Here is a 23154-nt window from a genome sequence, read left to right as displayed (position 1 = left end):
GTGTTTTGTGACACTTTTTTGTTTTGTGAAACAGTTAACAAGAGCTCTGAGGACGTTGTAATCATTCTAGCATAAATCACCATTGCACTCAAGCGATCATGTTTAAACTTAAACTAATATGAGCGATAAGCCTGATGAGCGCAAACACCCGCAATGAACCCCTTATCACTGGCACATAACTGTTTATGCTTCACTTGTAATCTGGCCTTTTAGTGGGAACAAAATAGTTTACTGTCCATTTAATCTCATTCTACCATAAAACCTTCAATCCCATATCCTCATGGACTACAGTGCAACAAAACATAACAGCTGCCCACTAACTTTATTAATTTATGAAAATCTTAAATGCAATAACCCCCCAAGTCAAGTTAAACTAACAAACCTTAAAGAGGACTACACCCTACTGCATTAATCTCTTTTTACACTAACCAACTCCTTACTCTCTAGATTGATCACTGCAATCATCTCTAACCTTATGACCCAAATACAATAACACTTTGTTCTCTAAGAATTAGCTTTTAGCTACTACAAACATCCTCACCTAAACCCCCAGTAGTGGTATTGCTGGGTGCTACTCCCAATGATGCACTTGCCTGCAAAAAACTGAACACCCCCAATGTAAGGTTTCTCTCAGGGGTCCTTGAGAACCCATAACACCACCCAAAAGTAAACCACCCATTATATATCCCCCAAAAAAACCTACATATAGTGCAACATTCCCAAACACCCAATATCCTCCTATCCTGTGCAAATACCCCCATTGCATAACACCCACAAAGCACAAACATCCTTTCCCACTGTATAGAAACCACCAATTGTATGGTCACACCACCCAATAAACATATATAGCCCCTAAAAAATCACACCCACCAACATAACGGAGTTATTATATATATTATATATGGATATTAACAATACAGAACAGTGACTGGTATATAATTGGAAAAATTTGTTTCGGATCGATGTGAAATCAGATACATTTGAATGTATTCGTTTCGGATTTATTTGGATTTGAATAAATTTGGATGTATTTGTTTCGGATTCGATTCGTAAATTCGGAAGTTCGGTATGTGTTATGTTGATTCAGATGGTTTCAAGTTACAAAAATGGAATTATTTCACTGTTCTATCTCACTAAATTTAATTTTTATACTGAATTGTGATTAGTCCATGGCCATTCGAAGGTAATGAATAAATCCAAACTAATTTGGATTTATTTGTTACAAATGCATTTGGATTAGTTTAGTTTAGTTTAGTTGCTAGGGTAATTTGGAAATTCGAATTGAGTAGAATCTCTGAATTTGGCGAATTAATCCGAATTTCGATTTGGAACGAAACGCACATGTCTAGTATGCAATAATACATACTATTACTGCTTTTATGTGTAGGATTAAATGACATTACACAGCTATTCTTGTGACTATTGTTGTACTTGTATCAGATAACACAAGCCGTAGCTGTTCATATATATTGACTGACACTTTACACTTGATCTGTCTATGTGAAATTACAGACACTTACTCTTGTATGTTTGATTAAAGCATATCATTATTCTTGCATACAACTGCATAATATATATCTGCCATATTAAAGTGGTATTGCATGGTACATAACTGTCTCTATGCTAAGGCAGAGTATGGAAGAGGTCAGGGCATTTATGCACATTGCTTTTTCTGATATTTGAATAGGAGATAATTTGGCCTAGATTATGGACTTTGAACATTGATTCTGAATGCCAAAATACCCAAAACCAAGAACTTTGTAGGGACAAATTTTTTATTTGATCCATTACATGTTTGCTATTAAAGGTACACAACATGACATTTAATCACCATGTAACATTTTAAAAGGGCCATTATAGTGAAAAAAATGGCATGCTCTAATTTATAGTTAGTGTCGATAGTGATAAAATGAGATGCTCTAACAAATTAGGTATGTAATGTTTTTTTTTTTTTAACTATAATCACTATTTAATTAATGGGAATAAAACAATGTTGTGGTTTGCATGCATTTTTTTAAATTTTGCCTTGTAAAATAAATACCTCTAAAAGGTGTACTTGTTCCACTCCCTCAAGAGAGACTGGAAGTAGTGCTTTATTACTGATATATATATATATATATATATATATATATATATATATATACATATATATATATATATATATATATATATATATATATATATATATATATATATATATATATATATATATATATATATACTGGGTTTAATATTCATTCATTTAAATGTAGTAAGGATAAAAATACTTTTGGGGATCAAAAGTGGATGAACAGATAAGCCCAAGGGGCCCATTTATCAAAGGGCTTGCGGACCTGATCCGACACTGCGGATCAGGTCCGCAAGACCTCGCTAAATGCGGAGAGCAATACGCTCTCCACATTTAACATTGCACCAGCAGCTCACAAGAGCTGCTGGTGCAACGCCGCCCCCTGCTGACTCGCGGCCAATCGGCCGCCAGCAGGGAGCTGTCAATCAACCCGATCGTATTCGATCGGGTTGATTTCCGGCGGTTCCTGTCCGCCTGCTCAGAGCAGGCGGACAGGGTTATGAAGCAGCGGTCTTTAGACCGCTGCTTCATAACTTGTGTTTCTGGCGAGTCTGAAGACTCGCCAGAAACACGGCCCTTCAAGCTCCATACGGAGCTTGATAAATGGGCCTGCATGTCTCTTGAGCACTGTATCACTAAGAGGAAACATTGTGAGAGTTTTAGTGAAAAAAATGAGAAAGGTACACACACAGAACTCAAACGCAGTATAAAGCATCCCAGACTTGCAAAATGTCTTCATAACGTCATAGTTGTATTCTCCTCTACTACCGATAACAACAAATATGCTTAATTCAAAGCTCAGACTGTAAGCACAGTATAGCAGTGAATGAGAAATCTCCAGAGAATATACGTAAAGCATCAAGTCGAATCATTAAAACATTGCCTCAATAATTGTTTAAATGTATCCCTTTTAATTTATGGACCCAGACACCAGATATTATGTATAACACAATACACAGCCACCGCTGGCAACAAAAGAGTTAAAGCCTCTCAGACTGTCACTACAGACACTTCCGGAAACGCCTCCTTACGTCATCTGAATCTACGTGCAGTGATTGGCTGGCCTGGCAGTAGGCGGTATGCTTTTATTGTTGTAGGTCGCTTGTGAGTAGGGTTCTCGCAGGTAGAGTGACAGCTGAACCTGGAAGCAACATAGTGCGTGATCCTAGCGCAACAACAACAAGATGCCCTATATACTGATCAGCACCCAGATCCGCATGGTGAGTGCCCGGGCACACTGGTATTAATATGTAGTTGTATTGTTTACTTATGTGCATTTATTTGCCTCTATGTGCTTGTAATAAAGAAACAGCCTATAAACATATCGGTGTTTGTGTAAATAATGTGTTACACGTGTGTATTTACATGTTTGTGTATGTTGTACATATTCCTTCTTTTCTATGCATAGTGTAAGTATGATTTACGTCTGCATACAGGTGAGTAACCTTTGTCTTTGCTAATTTAAAATATTTGTTGACCTAACATGCACTGCTAGCCTCTATAGGGAGGAGTTTTATAAATATAAGCCATACAGATGTAGAGTGGTTTATTGTAGGGTCTTACTTAGAGTAGATGAGGCGTGCATTGTATTAGCATGCCTTTTGTTTAACCATTAATAGTAAGCCACTATGGATAAAAATCAAGTAATAACGATGTTAAATATTTCACATGTATTCTGCAACTCTTTAAAGAGTAGACTTGTGCCGCTTTTTGCAGAAAAAGGCTGATGATATCTGCATACGGTTTGTGTGCAAAGCTAAATAATTTTATAAATCACTAATCAGCGGAATTACGTAAAGAGCTGCACATTCTAGCTCATGTTTTAAGGGCAAAGATAATCTTATTACTAAAGTAATATTAAGTGCACCTTGAATAATTCAATAATTGTATGTTGTAATTAAAAAAATAGTTTAAAAAAAACAAAACTATTTCTAAACAAATTAGTTTAAAAGTACAATTAGCTTACCTCATCTATTTTGTTGCTGTGATTTTACTAGAAGTTGCAGAAAACTGTGATGGTGCTATTGCTTGAGATAGCAGTGCCTTGCATATGTTATCTCTCATGAGTCTGAATTGCCTGTATGAGGGACCGTTGCTTGTAATGGTGTTCTCATGAGTTTTCAGAGAGATACAGTGTTGGTGAAAGGATTTAATGTGTACTTAATAAACTTAGGTAAGGTATGAGCACATTATGTCTATAGGGAAATTAAAAAACTATTTGGGGACTGAAGAGGGTATATATAATACATCTAACATTTCACAGCTGACCATCAGCTGGTTATCTCAAGATTTTCAACAGAGCCTAATTTTATTCTTGCTAGAATTGTATATAGCATGTTGTATACTCAATACAGAGAAATAAAATTGACTATTTTTAACTACTATCAAAATCTCTCTTTAACCATTTAGCTGCCAAAGAGGGTTTATTTAAGGTAGCCGTCAATATCAGCGATGGGGTAAAGAACATTTTTTGTATGACTATAAAAAAGTGCTGTTACACTGTGTTATCTTCTTACAGCATAGGGTAATACTAAAAGTGACTTAAAGGGACATGAAACCCCAATTTTTTCTTTCATGGTTTAGAAAGAGCATGCAATTTTAAACAACTTTCTAATTTATTTCTATTATCTAATTTGTTTAATTTTGTTGATATGCTTTGCTGAAAAGCATATCTAGATATGCTCAGTAGCTGCTGATTGGTTGCTGCACATAGATGCCTCATGTGATTGGCTCACCCATGTGCATTACTATTCCTTCAACAAAGGTTATCTAAAAAATGAAACAAAATATATCATAGAAGTAAATTAGAATGTTGTTTAAAGGGACATTCAACACTTAGTGTAACATGTTTTTATAATGTAAATTAAAAAACGGAGGTCCGCCTACACTATACCCCTCCTCCCTTGCCGCCTTGCTTCTGTCCTAATCAGCGGCGCTAACTACTCTAATACCCGGTCAATATGGATGCCGAACTCCCCCCACTATTACGTAGCTGCCTTCTTCTTAAACTGATAAGCAAATCAGAATCCAGTCCTCGGACAGAAATTGCACGCATGCTGGCTTCCTAAGTTATAAAGTCTGTGTACAGCATGTGCCCAATTGTAATGCTGAATACTTTATTACTTCTCCGATGAATCCAATGTCTTCCTCTATCACCACAGCCCTATATTCTTTTGGCATCCGTCCAAAACACATCTTTTTTCATACCACCCATTGTAACGTTAAAGGGCCATTTCAGTGAAAAATGTATGCTCTTATTCACTAGAGACCCTGTGATGCTATGTGTTTAACGTGTGAACAAAAATTATCCAGAAAAGAACTGGTAGAGAAAGAATACACAAATTGTAGTCACAGAAGTAACTAATGTAATGTATCTTGTGGCTCAGTTTAAAACATAACTTTTATTTGAAAACCGAAAAAACTAAAAACATAAAGAGTCTACAATCAACATTAAAAACACATAAATGGGAAAATATTGGAGTGGTCAAAAGGTTACAAGGGGGAAATTCTTGCGACCAATAAATGCTGTAGCTTAGTGTTATTAGGGTACTAAAATAGTAAGCATTAAATTTATTAATCTCAGATATTGCCGACCCCAATGGAGAAACACATGCTAATTTTGAGTACTGAGATAGGTATAGGCGTATGAAATAATAGAAAGCCAACAAGTCAGTTTCCAGGCATTACAATGAAATTGATAAGGGGTGTGGGTTTCAGGACCAAAATAGGTGGCCTGAGACTAGACAATTGATAAGGCTTTAAATATAAGTTAATAAGTTTTAGCCTTATAACATTGGTTCAAACTGAATACCATTTGGAGAATCATGTGGGTGAGTATCGATAGGTGCATAGGGATGGCTTGCAATCTATTATTATTAACCTCTTAAGGATATATGACGGAATTTTTCCGTCATAAAACAATTGAGCAAACTGAAAGCTGTGTCCTTAAAGGGTTAAAAAGAGAGACACTAGTTAACGGCTTAGGTGGGTTTGGGTACTCAGATAGCACTAAGTTAAGTATCTACAAATTAAGTTAGATAAGTTACTGCAGTCACTCTGAGAAGCATTATCGCCAACAGACCCTCTTTCACTCTTAACATTATTAAAGTTAACGTCCCATTTAGCTGATTAAAATAAGGACAACATAGACAAAAAAACAGATGCCACTGACGCGTTTCGCCGTCAAGGCTTTTTCAAAGGCCCAATGTATAGGCTATTAGGCTAAAACTTACTAACTAGTCTCAGGCCACCAATTTTGGTCCTGAAACCCACACCCCTTATCAATTTCATTGTATTGCCTGGAAACTGACTCATTGGCTTTCTATTATTGTTACCTATTATTTCATAAGCCTATACCTATCTCGGTACTCAAGATTAGCATGTGTTTCTCCATTGGGGTCAGCAATATCTGAGATTAATAAATCTCATGCTTACTATAACAGTATCCTAATAACACTATGCTACAACATTTATTGGTCGCAAGAATCTTCGCCTTGTAGCGAATCCAATATTTTCCCATTTATGTGTTTTTAATGTTGATTGTAGACTTTTCATGTTTTTAGTTTTCTCGGTTTTCAAATAAAAGTTATGTTTTAAACTGAGCCACAAGATACATTACATTAGTTACGTCTGTGAGTGCAATTTGTGTATTCTTTCTCTTCCAGTTCTTTTACGCAAAATTTTTGTTCACAAGTATAACATAATACAGTGCACCCCACCTTTATAGATACTTTACTCACATTAAATTAACAATAAATAAGAAAGACATAAATACCACATTATAGAATAGGTAGTGCCATTCGTTTTTTCTCCTACAGCTATGTGTGAAACTCCAGCAAATGGATTAAACACATAGTTAAAATGCTGTTCATGAGCCACTAAGAACTTTTCTAGTACTATAATGTCCTTCTTAAAATGGTGCCCACAATTGTACTGCATATTTAAGGTGGAGTATTGATTTTTAAGAGGCAAATTTATATTTTCACTATATTCCTTTTGTTATACATGACAGTTCCCTACTGGCCTTTGCAACTGCTGACTAAAAATCACATCTTATTTTTCATCTGTCATTTGCCTGCCCAGACCCCCAATTCATCCAAGTCCCTCTGTAGAGAAGTAAAATACTGTTCAGACTGTATTCGTTACTTCGTTCTTTGTCATCTGCAAACAAATAACAGTTGACTTTTGATGTCCCTTTCAAGATCGTTAATAAAGAGAAGTAGAACAAGGACAGAACCCTGAGGCACCCCACTTACCATTTTTCCTTAACATGAGAATTTTCCATTAACAACAACTCTCTGCACTCTATCTTTGAAGGGATACTGACCCCAAATGTTTTCTTTCATGATTCAGATAGAGCATGCAATTTTAAGCAACTTTCTAATTTACTCCTATTATCAATTTTTGTTTGTTTGCTTTGTATCTTTATTTGAAATAGCAGGAATGTAAGCTTACGAGATGGCCCATTTTTGGTTCAGACCTCTGAACAGCGCTTGTGGATTGGTGGCTGCATTTAGCCACCAATCAGCAAGCGCTACCCAGGTTCTGAACCAAAGATGTGCCGGCTCGTAAGTTTACATTCCTGCTTTTTCAAATAAAGATACCAAGCGAACAAACAACAAAATTGATAATAGGAGTAAATTAGAAAGTTACTTAAAATTGCATGCTCTATCTGAATCATGAAAGAAACAATTTGGGTTCAGTGTCCCTTTAAGCCCATTTTCAATCAGCCTCTCTCAATTTGTACAATAATCTTCTATGTGGAACTGTATCAGCTTTTAGCAAACTCTAAATAAATCACACCCATTCACTGCCATACCCTCATCTATACGTTTACTAACTTCCTCATAAAATTTTATTTTATGCTTTACACAGAGCATACAATTTTAAGTAGCTTTCCAATTTACTTTATCAAATTTGCTTCATTCTCTTGATATCTTTTGTTGGAGGATCACCAATGCACTACTGGGTGCTAAAGGTTTATATGTGTAGCCATCAGAGAGCAGCTTACTCCTGGTAGTGCACTGTTGCTCCTGAGCATACCTAGGTATTCTCAACAAAGAATAAAGGAGAAAAAAGCATATTAGATAATAAAGGTAGATTGGAAAGTTTTTATATTTCTTTTTTTTTTTTTTTTTTTAAATAGTTTTTTATTGAGGAACAATAAAAAAATTTAACAGTGAGAACAAAACATAAGTGTAGAAGTTACACAATTTGAACAATCGTACAACACAAAATCTGTTAGAGCATAAGATTTTTGTAACATCATAGAATAGTTATATTAGTATCTATGGCATACTATATCACACGCTTATATATATATATATATATATCTCATGAAAGTTTAATTTTAACTTTAGTGTTCCTTAAAGGATTACTTTCTGTTATAATTTTTAAGCTAAACAACTAACATATTAAAGTTAATAAACATTCATTAAAACCTACTGACCTATATTTTCTCAAAAACGAAGTTTCATAACGTTCTAAAAGTTATATCTTTTATTCGCCGATGATGTCACGTTATCCTGCCCACTATTTTCAGCACTGCATGTTCAAAATACTTAAACCAATTACTTTCGGCTAGATTTAGAGTTTTGTCGGTAACGGCCCGCGTAGCTAACGCTGGCTTTTTTCTGGCCGCACCTTTAAAATAACTCTGGTATTGAGAGTCCACAGAATCGCTGCGTTAGGCTCCAAAAAAGGAGCGTAGAGCATTTTTAACGCAACTGCAACTCTCGATACCAGAGTTGCTTACGGACGAGGCCAGCCTCAAAAACGTGCTCGTGCACGATTCCCCCATAGAAAACAATGGGGCTGTTTGAGCTGAAAAAAACCTAACACCTGCAAAAAAGCCGCGTTCAGCTCCTAACGCAGCCCCATTGTTTGCTATGGGGAAACACTTCCTACGTCTGCACCTAACACCCTAACATGTACCCCGAGTCTAAACACCCCTAACCTTACACTTATTAACCCTTATTCTGCCGCCCCCGCTATCGCTGACCCCTGCATATTATTTTTAACCCCTAATCTGCCGCTCCGTAAACCGCCGCTACTTACATTATCCTTATGTACCCCTAATCTGCTGCGCCTAACACCGCCGACCCCTATATTATATTTATTAACCCCTAATCTGCCCCCCACAACGTCGCCTACACTTATTAACCCCTAATCTGCCGAGCGGACCGCACCGCTATCATAATAAAGTTATTAACCCCTAATCCGCCTCACTAACCCTATAATAAATAGTATTAACCCCTAATCTGCCCTCCCTAACATCGCCGACACCTAACTTCAAACATTAACCCCTAATTTGCCGACTGGAGCTCACCGCTATTCTAATAAATGTATTAACCCCTAAAGCTAAGTCTATCCCTAACCCCAACAAAAAAATATAAATATAATTTTAATCTAACGAAATTAATTAACTCTTATTAAATAAATTATTCCTATTTAAAGCTAAATACTTACCTGTAAAATAAATCCTAATATAGCTACAATATAAATTATAATTACATTGTAGCTATTTTAGGATTAATATTTATTTTACAGGCAACTTTGTAATTATTTTAACCAGGTACAATAGCTATTAAATAGTTAAGAACTATTTAATAGTTACCTAGTTAAAATAATTACAAAATTACCTGTAAAATAAATCCTAACCTAAGTTACAATTAAACCTAACACTATACTATCATTAAATTAATTAAATAAAATACCTACAATTACCTACAATTAAACCTAACACTACACTATCAATAAATTAATTAAATACAATATGTACAAATAACTGCAATGAAATAAACTAACTAAAGTACAAAAAATAAAAAAGAACTAAGTTACAAAAAATAAAAAAATATTTACAAACATAAGAAAAATATTACAACAATTTTAAACTAATTACACCTACTCTAAGCCCCCTAATAAAATAACAAAGACCCCCAAAATAAAAAAATGCCCTACCCTATTCTAAATTACTAAAGTTCAAAGCTCTTTTACCTTAACAGCCCTGAACAGGGCCCTTTGCGGGGCATGCCCCAAAGAATTCAGCTCTTTTGTCTGTAAAAAAAACCATACAATACCCCCCCCCCAACATTACAACCCACCACCCACATACCCCTAATCTAACCCAAACCCCCCTTAAATAAACCTAACACTAAGCCCCTGAAGATCTTCCTACCTTTAATAGCTATTGTACCTGGTTAAAATAATTACAAAGTTGCCTGTAAAATAAATATTAATCCTAAAATAGCTACAATGTAATTATTCGTTATATTGTAGCTATATTAGGGTTTATTTTACAGGTAAGTATTTAGCTTTAAATAGGAATAAGTTATTTAATAAGAGTTAATTTATTTCGTTAGAATAAAATTATATTTAACTTAGGGGGGTGTTAGGGTTAGGGTTAGAATTAGCTTTAGGGGTTAATAAATTTAATAGAGTAGCGGTGCGGTCCGCTCGGCAGATTAGGGGTTAATAAGTGTAGGTAGTTGGCGGCGACGTTGTGGGGGGCAGATTAGGGGTTAATAAATATAATACAGGGGTCGGCGGTGTTAGGGGCAGCAGATTAGGGGTACATAAGGATAACGTAGGTGGCGGTGGGCAGATTAGGGGTTAAAAAAATTGAATCGAGTGGTGGCGATGTGGGGGGACCTCGGTTTAGGGGTACATAGGTAGTTTATGGGTGTTAGTGTACTTTAGAGTACAGTAGTTAAGAGCTTTATGAACCGGCGTTAGCCCAGAAAGCTCTTAACTCCTGACTTTTTTTCTGCGGCTGGAGTTTTGTTGTTAGATTTCTAACGCTCACTTCAGACACGACTCTAAATACCGGAGTTAGAAAGATCCCATTGAAAAGATAGGATACGCAATTTACGTAAGGGGATCTGCGGTATGGAAAAGTCGCGGCTGAAAAGTGAGCGTTAGACCCTTTTTTGACTGACTCCAAATACTGGCGGTAGCCTAAAACCAGCGTTGGGAGCCTCTAACGCTGGTTTTCACGGCTACCGCCAAACTCTAAATCTAGGCCTTTGTGTTTAAAGCTCCATTTTGAAAACTAGGTACTGTACACAGATTGGTACAGAGCAAAGGATACCCACGGAGTGGGTTTGGAAAACAATTAAATTTGCAGACAAGATTTCTGATATACGGTAGAGATATGTTAATGAAATGCTATTGATAAAAAGCATATTTGGGGTAGTTAGTTAGTAACAGGCATAGAAAATATTTACTTACAGTGGCCCTTTAAGCAACTTTCTAATTTACTCCTATTATCAATTTTTCTTTGTTCTCTTGCTATCTTTATTTGAAAAAGCAGGAATGTAAGCTTAAGATCCAGTCCATTTTTGGTTCAGCACCTGGGTAGCGCTTGCTGATTGGTTGCTAAATGTAGCCACCAATCAGCAAGCGCTACCCAGGTTCTGAACCAAAAATGGGCTGGCTCCTAACCTTACATTTTTGCTTTTTCAAATAAAGATAGCAAGAGAACAAATAAAAATTGATAATAGGAGTAAACTAGAAAGTCACTTAAAATTTCATACTCTATCTGAATCATAAAATAAATTTTCTTTCATGATTTAGAGAATACGATTTTAAACAAATTTGCTGCTATTTTCTATTTTGCTTCCTTCTCCTAGTATCTTTTGTTGAATAAACAGAAATGCACATGGGTTAGCCAATTACACGAGGCATACATGTGCAGCCATCAATCAGCAGCTCCTGAGCCTATCTAGATATGATTTTAAACAAAGGATACTGAGAGAATGAAACAATTGAAATAGAAATACATAGGCAATTTGTTTAAAATTGCATGCTTTCTCAGAATGACCAAAGGAAAAAAAAAGGGTTTCATGTCCCTTTAAAATACACTCGGTCAGATGCAGCAATGAAGAATTTGTACATTTACCCTTTATTTTTAAATATAAATTGCAATGTAATGTAATAACTTGAGTATGGAAGTCATGCTGTCATAAATAACTGCCAGTGTCCACAAAAATATACAGGACAACTGGCAGGTCAGTGGGCGTTGTGATTGGACCGCATATCAGCCACACCCTCACTCTTTATATTGCTGTATTCTGGAATGTCAGCTCAGAACATGTGATTCTGTAGCCCCTGTCAGTTATATGGCGTGTTCAGACTCATGGCCCTGTAGCCCCTGTCAGTTATATGGCGTGTTCAGACTCATCTATATATCAAAAATAAAAAGAGAAAAAAGTAGACCTCTATGGATCAATAGTTTCCCATATCCAGAATGCAAGTTTTAAACAAATCTGTAATTTTCCAAAAGCTCAAAAGCTTCTCAGTGCTACCAGAGCATTAATTGATTATGCCTATTTAAAATCTCCTAACAGTCCACTATATCCCTCTGGAGCTACGAGTGGTCCCACTCCTTTAAATCTTGATAACCATATTTATTTTGTTAGTTAAATCAATACTTTTAGTGAATTGTGGTTACATTACTCTCCGTCAGTTCATCATATTGAAGGGCGCCCGTGACTCGACCCCTCGTACCTGCTAGTACCTCCTCCAAATAAAATATGTAGTGTAGGTTCCTCGATCGAGGGCCCAGCTGAATGCCCTCTATACTTCCTTAAGCTGTAGCGACGCGCGTTTCACCCGATTATTGCTTTGCAAGGGCTTCTTGCGGAAGCATGTTATATCCGGAACTAGGAGGTACAGGTGGTTGAGTCATGGGTGCCCTTCAATGTGATGAACTGACGGGGAGCTAGTGTAACCACACTTCAGTCACACAATACACAGTTTGTTTAACCAGGAATAGTGGAAGCTGGCAATTATGTGAAATCATGTCTGCAACGGCATATACTATAAACTGGCTTAACTGCTGTTAAATTCCATAAAGGCATACTTAACTCAATTTTTTTTTCTTTCATAATTCAGATAGAGCAGGCAATTTTAAGCAACTTTCTAACTTACTCCTATTATCAAACTTTCTTCATTCTCTTGGAATCATTATTTGAAAAGCAGGAATGTAAGATTAAGAGCCAGCCCATTTTTGGTTCAGCAGCTGGGTAGCGCTTGCTGATTGGTGGCTAAATGTAGCCACCAATCGGCAAGCGCTGCCTAGGTGCTGAACCAAAATAATAGAAGTTAGAGCATGCAATTTTAGGCAACTTTCTATTTGAATTGTGAAAGAAAAAAAATTGGTTTAGTATCCCTTTAATTGATCAAATGTGAAAATGTAAGTGACTGATTTTTCTTCTCTTTTTTTTCATGATTCAATTACAAATAATCGATTTAACTAACAAAATAAATTTGGTTATCAAAATTTAAAGGAGTGGGCCCACTCGTAGTTCCGGAGGAATATAGTGGACTGTTAGGAGATTTTAAATAGGCACAAACACTTCCAAAGGGACAGTTTACCCAAAATGGCAATACATTTAAACAAAATAACTGCCAAAGTTAAATACATTACTGCTGATCAATCATTACAGATCATTTTCTTAGTTTATAAATAATTTTTTTAAATCTGTTTGCGTTCTGTGTTACCTATACCCACTGATTTAATTTCTAGACGTGCACTCCCTTCTGCGCAGGGCGCATGCTCCAGCCCCCACGATGACAGTCACAGTGCGCAGAGCTCTCATCTTCCTGTTAGCATTGAAGGCTGTTGTGTTTATGCGCTCTGACCAGATAGTTGTGTAAGGGGGGCGTATCAAGTTTGTTAGTTACATATACATACATCTGTAAATGTTATTATTCAAAGCAACCACTGGCAGAATCTGATTTGCTTAGAATTATAACATTTACAGACGTGTGTATATGCATAACTAACAAATAACATCAAAGTGTCTGTACTCAGATCTAAAGGCATTTGTGTCATACGCAAGATATCCACTCTGCAACTAACAGCCAGCAAACTGCAGCGTGTAGACATTATAAAATAAGGCAGGTACTTTATTACCCTCTCCAGCATGCACAGTGATAGGTCCCAAGGCCATAGAGTACAAGGGAGATTCTCCTTCAACGGTGCATGCTACACTTGGCTATACAGGTCTCAACTCCTACTCTCTCCGCTCACAGCTCCCCTGACCCCGCTGCGGTCCTGCTGCTAACGGTCCCAGCACACAGAGCTCTTATCATCCTGTGAGTACTGAAGTCGGTTGTGTTTATGCGCTCTGACCGGATCGTTCTGTAAGGGGGCCATATCCAGTTTGTTAGTTATACATATACATACATCTGTAAATGTTTGTCAGTATATTTATGAAAATCTTGGCAGTATTTTCCAAACAATGTGTGAGTATATGGCAGGAATATATTTGACAATCTTCCTTTAGACTGAGCCCACAATCAATATACTTCTACTAAGACAACAAATAAAATTAATATAAATACCTGAACTCTTTTATTTAGATAATATCCATGAACATATTGAAGTATATTTGCAATAAAAGGAAATGAAATAACTTTTTATGCGCTTGAGAACTATTTAAATATGCTATCCTTCTTACAAAACCCAGAAAAATATACCTTCACAATTCAGCCTTATTTATTTAACACAATGGGACTAAAAACCTTTAACATCCAAGGAAGCGTTCTGTGAAACGCGCGTCAGGGGTCCAGCAGGAGCAGCTTTGTCTCTCCTGTCTGCCGTTTTTAACTGCTTACCCTTGTGCAAAAATTATACAAAAAATTATTTTGCTAATAGCGGGTCAATCATGGTGCTTACTTTAGACTTATAGTTAAAAGTTAAATTAGCCCTCGGATTGTAAGGGCTTAGCTTATGTTATATACAATTCTAAGTATGCCCATGTTGATCTATATATCTATGCACAACAAATATGCATGATTGGGTTTAAGTGTTTTTAATTTTCTAACCGCTACCACTGTGTGAATGTTGGTTCCTAGTCGCTTTAATAAAGCTTTAATAAAGATTATAAGGTATGAATGTTATGGAACTTTTTAAAAAAACAATATAATATAAAATCTATCTGAATCCATTATTTGGAGTTTATATGATATACAATCTGTGGCAATCTCTGCTGTGAATTCTATTGTATTCCTTATACAATTAGTCTTTCTAGTTGTTTAGTTCTGTTCTCTGAGATCCCACAACAGATACTGATCCCAGTTGACTATATTCATTATAATATATATATATACCAAATATATGTATTTATATACAAATAAAGGGACTATATCTGTCATTACTTAACTCCATCCCCCCACCACCTCTACTCTAAAATCCAAGCAAAACAATTCTAAACTGTGCTCTTTCAACAATAGGATAATATATATATTCTGCTATTTAACTGCAATTTATCCTAATACAAAATTTACAATATCAAAACTTGCACAGATGAATTACTTAACAAATCAGACACAGATTTAAACAATACCTAGGCTTATGACTACCAATTTAAAATACAATATACTTCACCAATTTTGAACCAATTCGTAGCGGTCTTTAGGTCATCAGAAGACAGATAAGTAATTTTTGCAATCAATGAGAAGGAGGTAGTCAGCTTGTTTAGATTGGTTTCAAAATGCCAGCAGCAGATATCATCCAAAGTTAAAAACAGCCTTTTATGACTCATCCTGTCTCAAACTGTAAGTTGATTATAGCATAACTTTAACAATGAGTGGGGGAGATCTCTTAGGAATAATCCTTTGTCCTACAGACCATGTGCACATCCACAGATTTATTAAATAAAGATAAATATACTTCTATATATTATTTAATAATATTTCAAATACCTTGACATAAATCCCCCTTTCTAATTCAAAAATATGTAGGACACATGTATTTGAATTGGATCAAAGTTAGTGGTATTTGGTGAGGATGTTGACCGTACACATCATGGACAGTCTTCTATGTAGATAGTCTGTCGATTTTGAGTCTTCATGTTTATCAGCTAGGCATCTTTGAACTACAGTATGTCTTTTGTTCATTTGGGGATATGACACTTCATTCTCCCTCTATGACTTGTAGTTGGGATCTTGGATGACACGCTCGCAATTGATTTATATGGACCCATTTATCTATGAAACTTTCATTTTTGGGGATCCGTATTTTATAGGCCACTGGAGATATTTTGTCAGTAATGACAAAAGGACCTTTCCATGAGGGAAGAAATTTCTTCTCCCTAACCTGATCTCTTCCAAAGTTAGAAAGATAAACTTTATCATTTATTTCATATTCCTTTTTGGATGTTTTGAGATCATAATAGGTTTTAGTGGCAGTTGCGGCTCTTTCTAAATTCCTTTGAGCAAATGCAAAGGCATATTGCAGGTGCTTTCTTAGGTTTTCCACATATTGATGTGTATTGGCAGCGTTTATCAAGTTTTGGTCTGATGTACGGTACAGCAGATGCTGAGGTAGAACCATTCTTCTACCAGTCATCAGTTCAAAAGGTGACATCTTGGTAGCACTACTTGGAGTTGCTCTTAATGCCATTAAGACTAGAGGTAGTTTTACATCCCAGTCTTTACCTGTTTCACTCACAAACTTTTTGAGGATTTTAACAATGGACTGGTTGTAACGCTCTACACCACCACTTGAGGCAGCTCTATAAGCAATATGGAGCTTTCTTTTAACCCCTAGTATTTTCCACATTTTCGTCATCACTTCGCTAGTGAAGTGGGTTCCCCGATCTGATTCGATTCTTTGGGGCAAACCAAATCTGGAAAATACATGGTTGATGAGCAACGCTGCACATGTTTCAGCACTATTGTTAGGTGCACTAATGCATTCTACCCATTTAGTGAACAGGCATGTCACGGTTAATATGTATTTGTTACCTCTTGATGATCTTGTTACTGGGCCAATAAAATCAATTTGTATATCTGACCATGGCATTACCATCCCCCTTTTCTGCAATGGTGCTCTATGTGTTGGTGCAGTGGGTTGGAATTGTGGGCAGATTAAACACCCTTGACAGTAGGTTTGAACATCTTTCAACATGTGTGGCCAAAAAGCGTAAATACGCAATATTTCATATGTGAGTTTGGCACCGCGATGACCAGATGTGGGAGCATCATGGGCATGTTGAAGCATTAGACCTCAGAACTTGGTGGGTACTACCCACTGCTGGATGCCAGTTTTGGAGGTTCTAATTAACAAACCTTCCTGTAATTTGAATTGTGATTTAGATTTTATTAAGATTCTCAGATCTTCTTTGCCAATACAATCATCTTTTGAGATGGGGTTGCTTTCAGGATCTTCTATGTGTTTATAGAAGATGCCTACAATGGGGTCTTCTTTTTGACTAGTGATCAGGTCCTCACTAGGAGAATCCTGACTCCATTGTACCAAGTTAGGCTCACTCTGTTGTTTTGCCTGGTTTCTGTTAATGGCTTCTACCTGAATTGCACCCATTAAATGGTCAATATTAAGGAGTTCTCCAGTTATGGCTCCTTGTTTGGCTAATGAATCCGCAAGGTCATTGCCTTCCTTATCAGGACCTAAAACTCTGGAATGACCCTTGGTCTTTTTCCAGTGTATGGTTAAATCATTGGATACTACCAGATTATCAATCTCGCAGAACAACTTGCCATGCTTGACTGGTTTGTTATTGCTTTTCTGCATGCCATTTCTTTTCCAAGTTGGCAGGTATTCAACAAAACTGTCACACACACAATTTGAGTCAGTTATGATCACAAATTCATGAATACCATGTTCAATAGCCATTTCAATGGTTTTGAAAACAGCAGTTAGTTCTGCAACTTGACTGGATCTTGGTCCAATGTTGAAACCTATAGATATATTTGGGAATCCATTCGCCCCAGTTATACCAATGCCAGCGACTAATCTGTGCTCATTATCAATAGTGGCATGGTAAGAACAACCATCAACATACACCCAAGGTAGTGTTTGACAATGGTCCTCATTGTATATTTTATATGGGGAAAGCAATTGTTCCTCCAGAAAATCATCTTCTGATAATTCTTCCCCAGGATCTCTAGCAGTACAGTCGTGGAGCTCAGCAAGCCCTTGTGCTACTGGGTTCTTTTTATTCTGCTTGTAGCGAATTTCTATTGGCCAGCCTTGCAAGGAAAGAGTCCACGCTGTTATGCGGCTATTTGACAAATTCCCATCTCTTATTCTCTCACTTTGCAAATATAGTAAAGGCTGGTGGGCCGTTTCTACAATAATTTTCTCGGCTTGTATATAGCTGCGGAAATTTTGTAGAGCCCATACAGTAGATAAGAGGGCTTTTTCGCAATCGCTAAACTTTATTTCTACTGGGGATAGATTTTTGCTCGCATAAGCAATGGCTTTGTTCAAATTATCATGCTTTTGGTATAAAACAGCACTCATGCTTATATCTGTGTAACCTGTCTCTAAGAAGAAAGGTTTACCACCTTCAGGGTACGCTAAGCAAGGTGCTTGAGTGAGTTTTCTTTTCAGCTCTCTGATGGCTGTCTCTTGAGACTCACTCCAGTGCCATTTCACATCTTTCTTTAGAAGAAGTAGTAGTGGTTTAGCTAATTCCGCATAATTATCAATGAATTTGCGAGAATAATTTGTCATACCCAGGAATGATCTCAATTCCTTTAAATTAGTTGGGTTTTTAGAATTTACTATAGCTTCCACCTTTTTCTTTTGGGGATTTAATCCTTCAGAGGTAACTTCATGTCCCAAGAAGTTTACACGAGTGCGGCACCATTGAGCTTTTTGTAGCGATAATTTGACACCTGCCCTTTTAAGTTGGCTGAGGACGTGTTTAAGCTCTGCAACGTGTTTTTCAAAGTCTGTGCTTTTGATTAAAACATCATCAACATAAGATAAGATAAGGTCCCCCTTTCCAGTGCATCAGGCATAGCCTTATGCATGAATACAGCAAATTCATGTCCAGAATTTATGTATCCAAAAGGAAGTCTTTGAAATGCATATTGAACCTTTTGGAAGGAGAATGCCAGCTTATATTGGTCCTCTTCATGTACCTTTATGGTCCAGTATCCCTGTGCACAATCAATGGCAGTGAATATTTTGGATCCCTGCATTTGTGCTAGGCACTGATCAATGTATGGTACAGGCCAGCCAGACATGTATACCCGTTTGTTTAGCTGTCTTAAATCAGCACACAAACACCATTGTCCATTGGGCTTAAGGACACCTAGAATAGGATTATTATAAGAGCTGTGCACCTGTCTGATAATACCTCTTTCTTCCAAATTCCTTATGATCTCTGCAAGAGAATCATATGAGGCTAAGGGAAGTTTGTATTGTTTGACAAATACAGGTGGCGCATCGGGATCTGTTTGTATTCTTGCAATGTGCAAGTCTGTAGTACCACAGTCATAAGAATCCTTAGCGAAAATATCCTTGTATTCCATTAGGAGTTCTCGCAGCTGTTGGCGTTCGTCATCGCTGGAACAGCCATTAGCTAAGGATATTTGCTCTTCGACTATTTGCTGAAATCCTGGAAAGATTTCAGGCTGTCCTATTTCATAAGCTTCTTCCAATCTAGAGGTGAGATCCCCTTGGTTATAGTTTACATTGCTCCCATGACTCTGGGTATTGGAGTAATCTTGCTGTTTGATTGGCTGATCAAACACTAGAGAGGCTTCTTCAATTTTACAGATGCCTTCCTCTGAGCTAAAGGGATAAATGGACTGAATATTAAATAGACCCTCTGGCATAGATGCAAAGGATTGTTCTATTAATTGTTCTTCAGTTAAGTATTCTTCAGGTATTAGCCCAATTACATTATTCTGGAATCCAAAAGTGTAATAACTTGATTCCAGTGCATATCCTATGGTAGTTCCCTTGGATAATGTTATATCCTGTGGGTTCATGTTATGCACTATAATATGTATTGGAATAGTTCCAATATTCACCATAGGAGTGTAGGTTATTGTGACACCTAGATTTTGTATTCTATGGGAGAGGCAAATTAGTGTTTCAGAAGTTTTTAATTTCTGACCTCTCTTTACCTGTGAGGGTAAAAGAAATTTATCAGCCCCCGCAGGAATTATAACATTGCTAGATACCTGCATATTCACAGCATATGGCAATTGCTGGTTTGATTTCAGGGCTGCATTTTCATCCTGAAATACTTCAGGGTCCCCCTTTAACCTGCTCCAGAGGCAAGAATTAATCAAATCTATTTGTATGGCATATCTATGTAAGATATCATTGCCAATGTATATTTGATTATGGGGAGTATTTAAAACTAAAAACAGGTGCTTCGCTGACTTATTTCCTATAGAGATAGATAATAAGCACTTAGCTGTGATGTTATAGCTTTCAGACCTGTTGTCCAGGTTGTGGACACAGTGGTCTTGGGGAGAAAGATATTTAATCACTTTAGGTTCAGCTATCTGTGCTAATAAACCTTCGCTTATATAGCTAGCTTCCTGCTTTAAGTTTATTTTAGCATACTTGGTTTTACCAAGGTCATGTACTTGTATAGGGATAAATAGATCCTCTTTAACTCTCTCAATCCCTGTGAGGTATTGAGCGTGGCCTCCCCCCTTAGGGATTTTATGATCCCCCTTGTGGAGGGATATAGTTAATACATCGCCATCTAGGGAAATATTCGCTATCTTTCCGGGCGAAATTTTAAAAGTATTACCATCAGAGCCACTAAAAGGAGTCTGATCATCTATTTGTAGAATAGTGATTTCAGGTACAGAGTTATTCCTGAAATGAATCTCCACAGCATCTGGTTTCTCTTCCACCACGTGACAGCTATGTCGGGCGTGAGATATACCAGATTTTTCATAATTGATAGGCCGTTTAACTTGTGACCAAATTACATTATTTATGCAATCAATTATGGTGCTTAATCGTTTCAGGAGATCACTACCAATAATTAAACGATCAGTTGGCAGATCCACTATAATGACAGGGTGTCTTATGACCCTGTTCCCCAATTTAAAATTTAACCATGCAGTACCGTAAACTTTTAGGGAGTCACCCCCAACACCTATTAGAGAACCGTCAAATTCTTTTATTTTAGGTTTGTGGGGTGTTAGCTCATTTAGCTGTGTGTAGTACCTGTGGGATAAGATAGTCGCCTGTGACCCAGTGTCAATTAATCCCCTGATAGGGTTGGAGACTGAATCTTGCAGCTCAACTAATACATAATATCTTCCTGCAGTTTCTACCATTTCACACATAAAATTGGCATTCTCACACATCTGTGGGCTTCGCCACGTGTTACCTGAATTCACCGTGTCATTCGATGCAGAGGAACCTTCATACCTACCTGTTTCCTCTATGACAGGTTCGGCTGGATTCTTGTGTACTGCATCTGTGGAGATAAGGTTAAGAGAGTGCTGCAAAGGAAGAGATTCGTTAGTTTTTTCCGGATGAGGTTGCCTGTCATCACAGCTAAATTGTCAGTTTTCGGTCTGTGGGGAGAGAACATGATTAGTATCATTGATATTTATTATTACATTTTGTATATCTCTCCCCTCCCCCTCAGGTGATGCTGCAGTATTTATGACTGTGCCTGTGGTCCACTGCTGTACCCCTAAAAAAGTATTGTTCGGTTGCTGAGCCGTAGATTTTTGACTCATATTAGTGATTTTTTCGCTCAACCGATTTAACTGGGTAAACAGCATATCTACCTGATTGTACAAGTTACCTCTACCCCTGGGCCTATCTCTTGGTGCCCCATTGTACTGATTCCTGGACCATTGGGTTCCCTCAGAATCAGGGCCACTATTTCTATTCTGGCGTGGTTGCCCCTGGGGTTCAGCTTGTTCAGTATTAGTACTTTGGGGAGCATTATATACCTGGGGTGTCTGGTTACCCTGAGAATATCTTCGCCGCCTATTGTATCTACCCTTGCGCGGATACCAATTATTTGGTGAGTATTCTCTTTGTGAGTAATTATTCACCTGATTATGTCCCCCACTTTGGTTATAGTCTCCCTGCGCCTCAACCTGTGTAGGGGGAGGGGCAGAATTGAACCTCTGTGGAGATGGCCTGTTTTGACTGGCCACCTCTGCATAAGTTCTCTTGTTAGACTCCAAATTGAGGGGGCTAGGTGACACCCTAGTTTCTGCCACAATTTTGGGTTTTGACTCCTTTTTCACCCCCTGTTCACTGGACTGCTGAATAGAGTATAATTTTGTAGTCTCTTTGATCAGCCATTCCAATGAGCAGTCCTCATCGAAATCTCTAGCTAAGTTGATTTTGATGGGTGTAGGCAGTGCTTCAAAAAATAAATTTACAAATTCTGAACCATCAAATTTGGGATTATCTTCAGCCATACTGTACGCATTTTTCAATACAGAAAGGAATTCGATTGGACTCTGATTCGCACGACACTTTAAACCATATACCGCTATTTTCGCGGCAGTTTTAGTGCGATATTGCCCGAATTCTTTTCTGCATTGTCGTTTTACCCCATTCTAGGAATGAATATTCATATCCTTTAGTGAAGCAAAGGATTTGTGATGCTTACTGTCAAATACCCAAGGCAGAAATTCAATTTTCAATTTCTCACTTGTAACATTCATTATAGCTAACGCATTTTCAAAAGCCTGTAAATTATCAATTACAAATGTTGTTCCCTTATTGGAGAATATAGGTACTGCGCGTTGTACGAAGGTGATTATTTTATGGGAATCACAGACTTTATCAGATTTATTTTGGGATTCTCTGTTAGAGTTTCCCTCCCCCGTGCCAGCTGCGCTACAGCAATCCTCTGGATTTGCATCATGAGGTGACTGTCTATTCGGGAAATCTATTTCTGACCCGTCAGGGGTCGTTTGTCTATATTGTTCTATATATTTTTGTACCTCGTCCCTGACGCGTTCGCTAAAGGAGTTAGCATTATCTGCATTATTCTCACTGCTAATATAGGGGTTTTCATTATGGCGATATGACCTTTTTAAATCACTTAATTCTCTCTGGCTTTGCGCAAGCTGTTTATTTAAATCTTGTATCTGCGCGATTAAGTCTGTATTATGCTTATCTAAGGCGGTTAGGTTTTGGGCAAATTCATCCATTTTATTTTTGGCTATTTTTAAACCCTCTTCGCGTCTGCACGAGGAACGAATACTATTTTCTAGCTCCTGTATTTGCAATAGTTTGTCTGTGACACAAAACGACATTTCGTCAATTATGCATATTAAAAGGGGCCAAGATTTTAGTATTAGTTCGTCTCACTTTT

The 23154-nt window shown here is 37.2% G+C and overlaps 1 protein-coding gene across 1 annotated transcript in view; it reads left to right on the top strand.

Annotated features, from left to right (window-relative positions):
- The first annotated feature begins 3150 nt into the window (after nt 1-3150).
- GCHFR (GTP cyclohydrolase I feedback regulator) overlaps nt 3151-23154 on the top strand; it is a 42551-nt gene continuing 22547 nt past the window's right edge. Inside the window, exon 1 of the mRNA XM_053697883.1 lies at nt 3151-3288. Coding sequence (XP_053553858.1) covers nt 3253-3288 — 36 coding nt within the window. The 5' untranslated portion in view covers nt 3151-3252. The remainder of the gene's footprint in view (nt 3289-23154) is intronic.

This window comes from Bombina bombina, chromosome 1, assembly GCF_027579735.1.
Source record: "Bombina bombina isolate aBomBom1 chromosome 1, aBomBom1.pri, whole genome shotgun sequence".
NCBI classification, from domain to species: domain Eukaryota; kingdom Metazoa; phylum Chordata; class Amphibia; order Anura; family Bombinatoridae; genus Bombina; species Bombina bombina.
The sequence above is the reverse complement of the archived record's forward strand: the minus strand, read 5'-3'. Positions and strand labels throughout refer to the sequence as shown.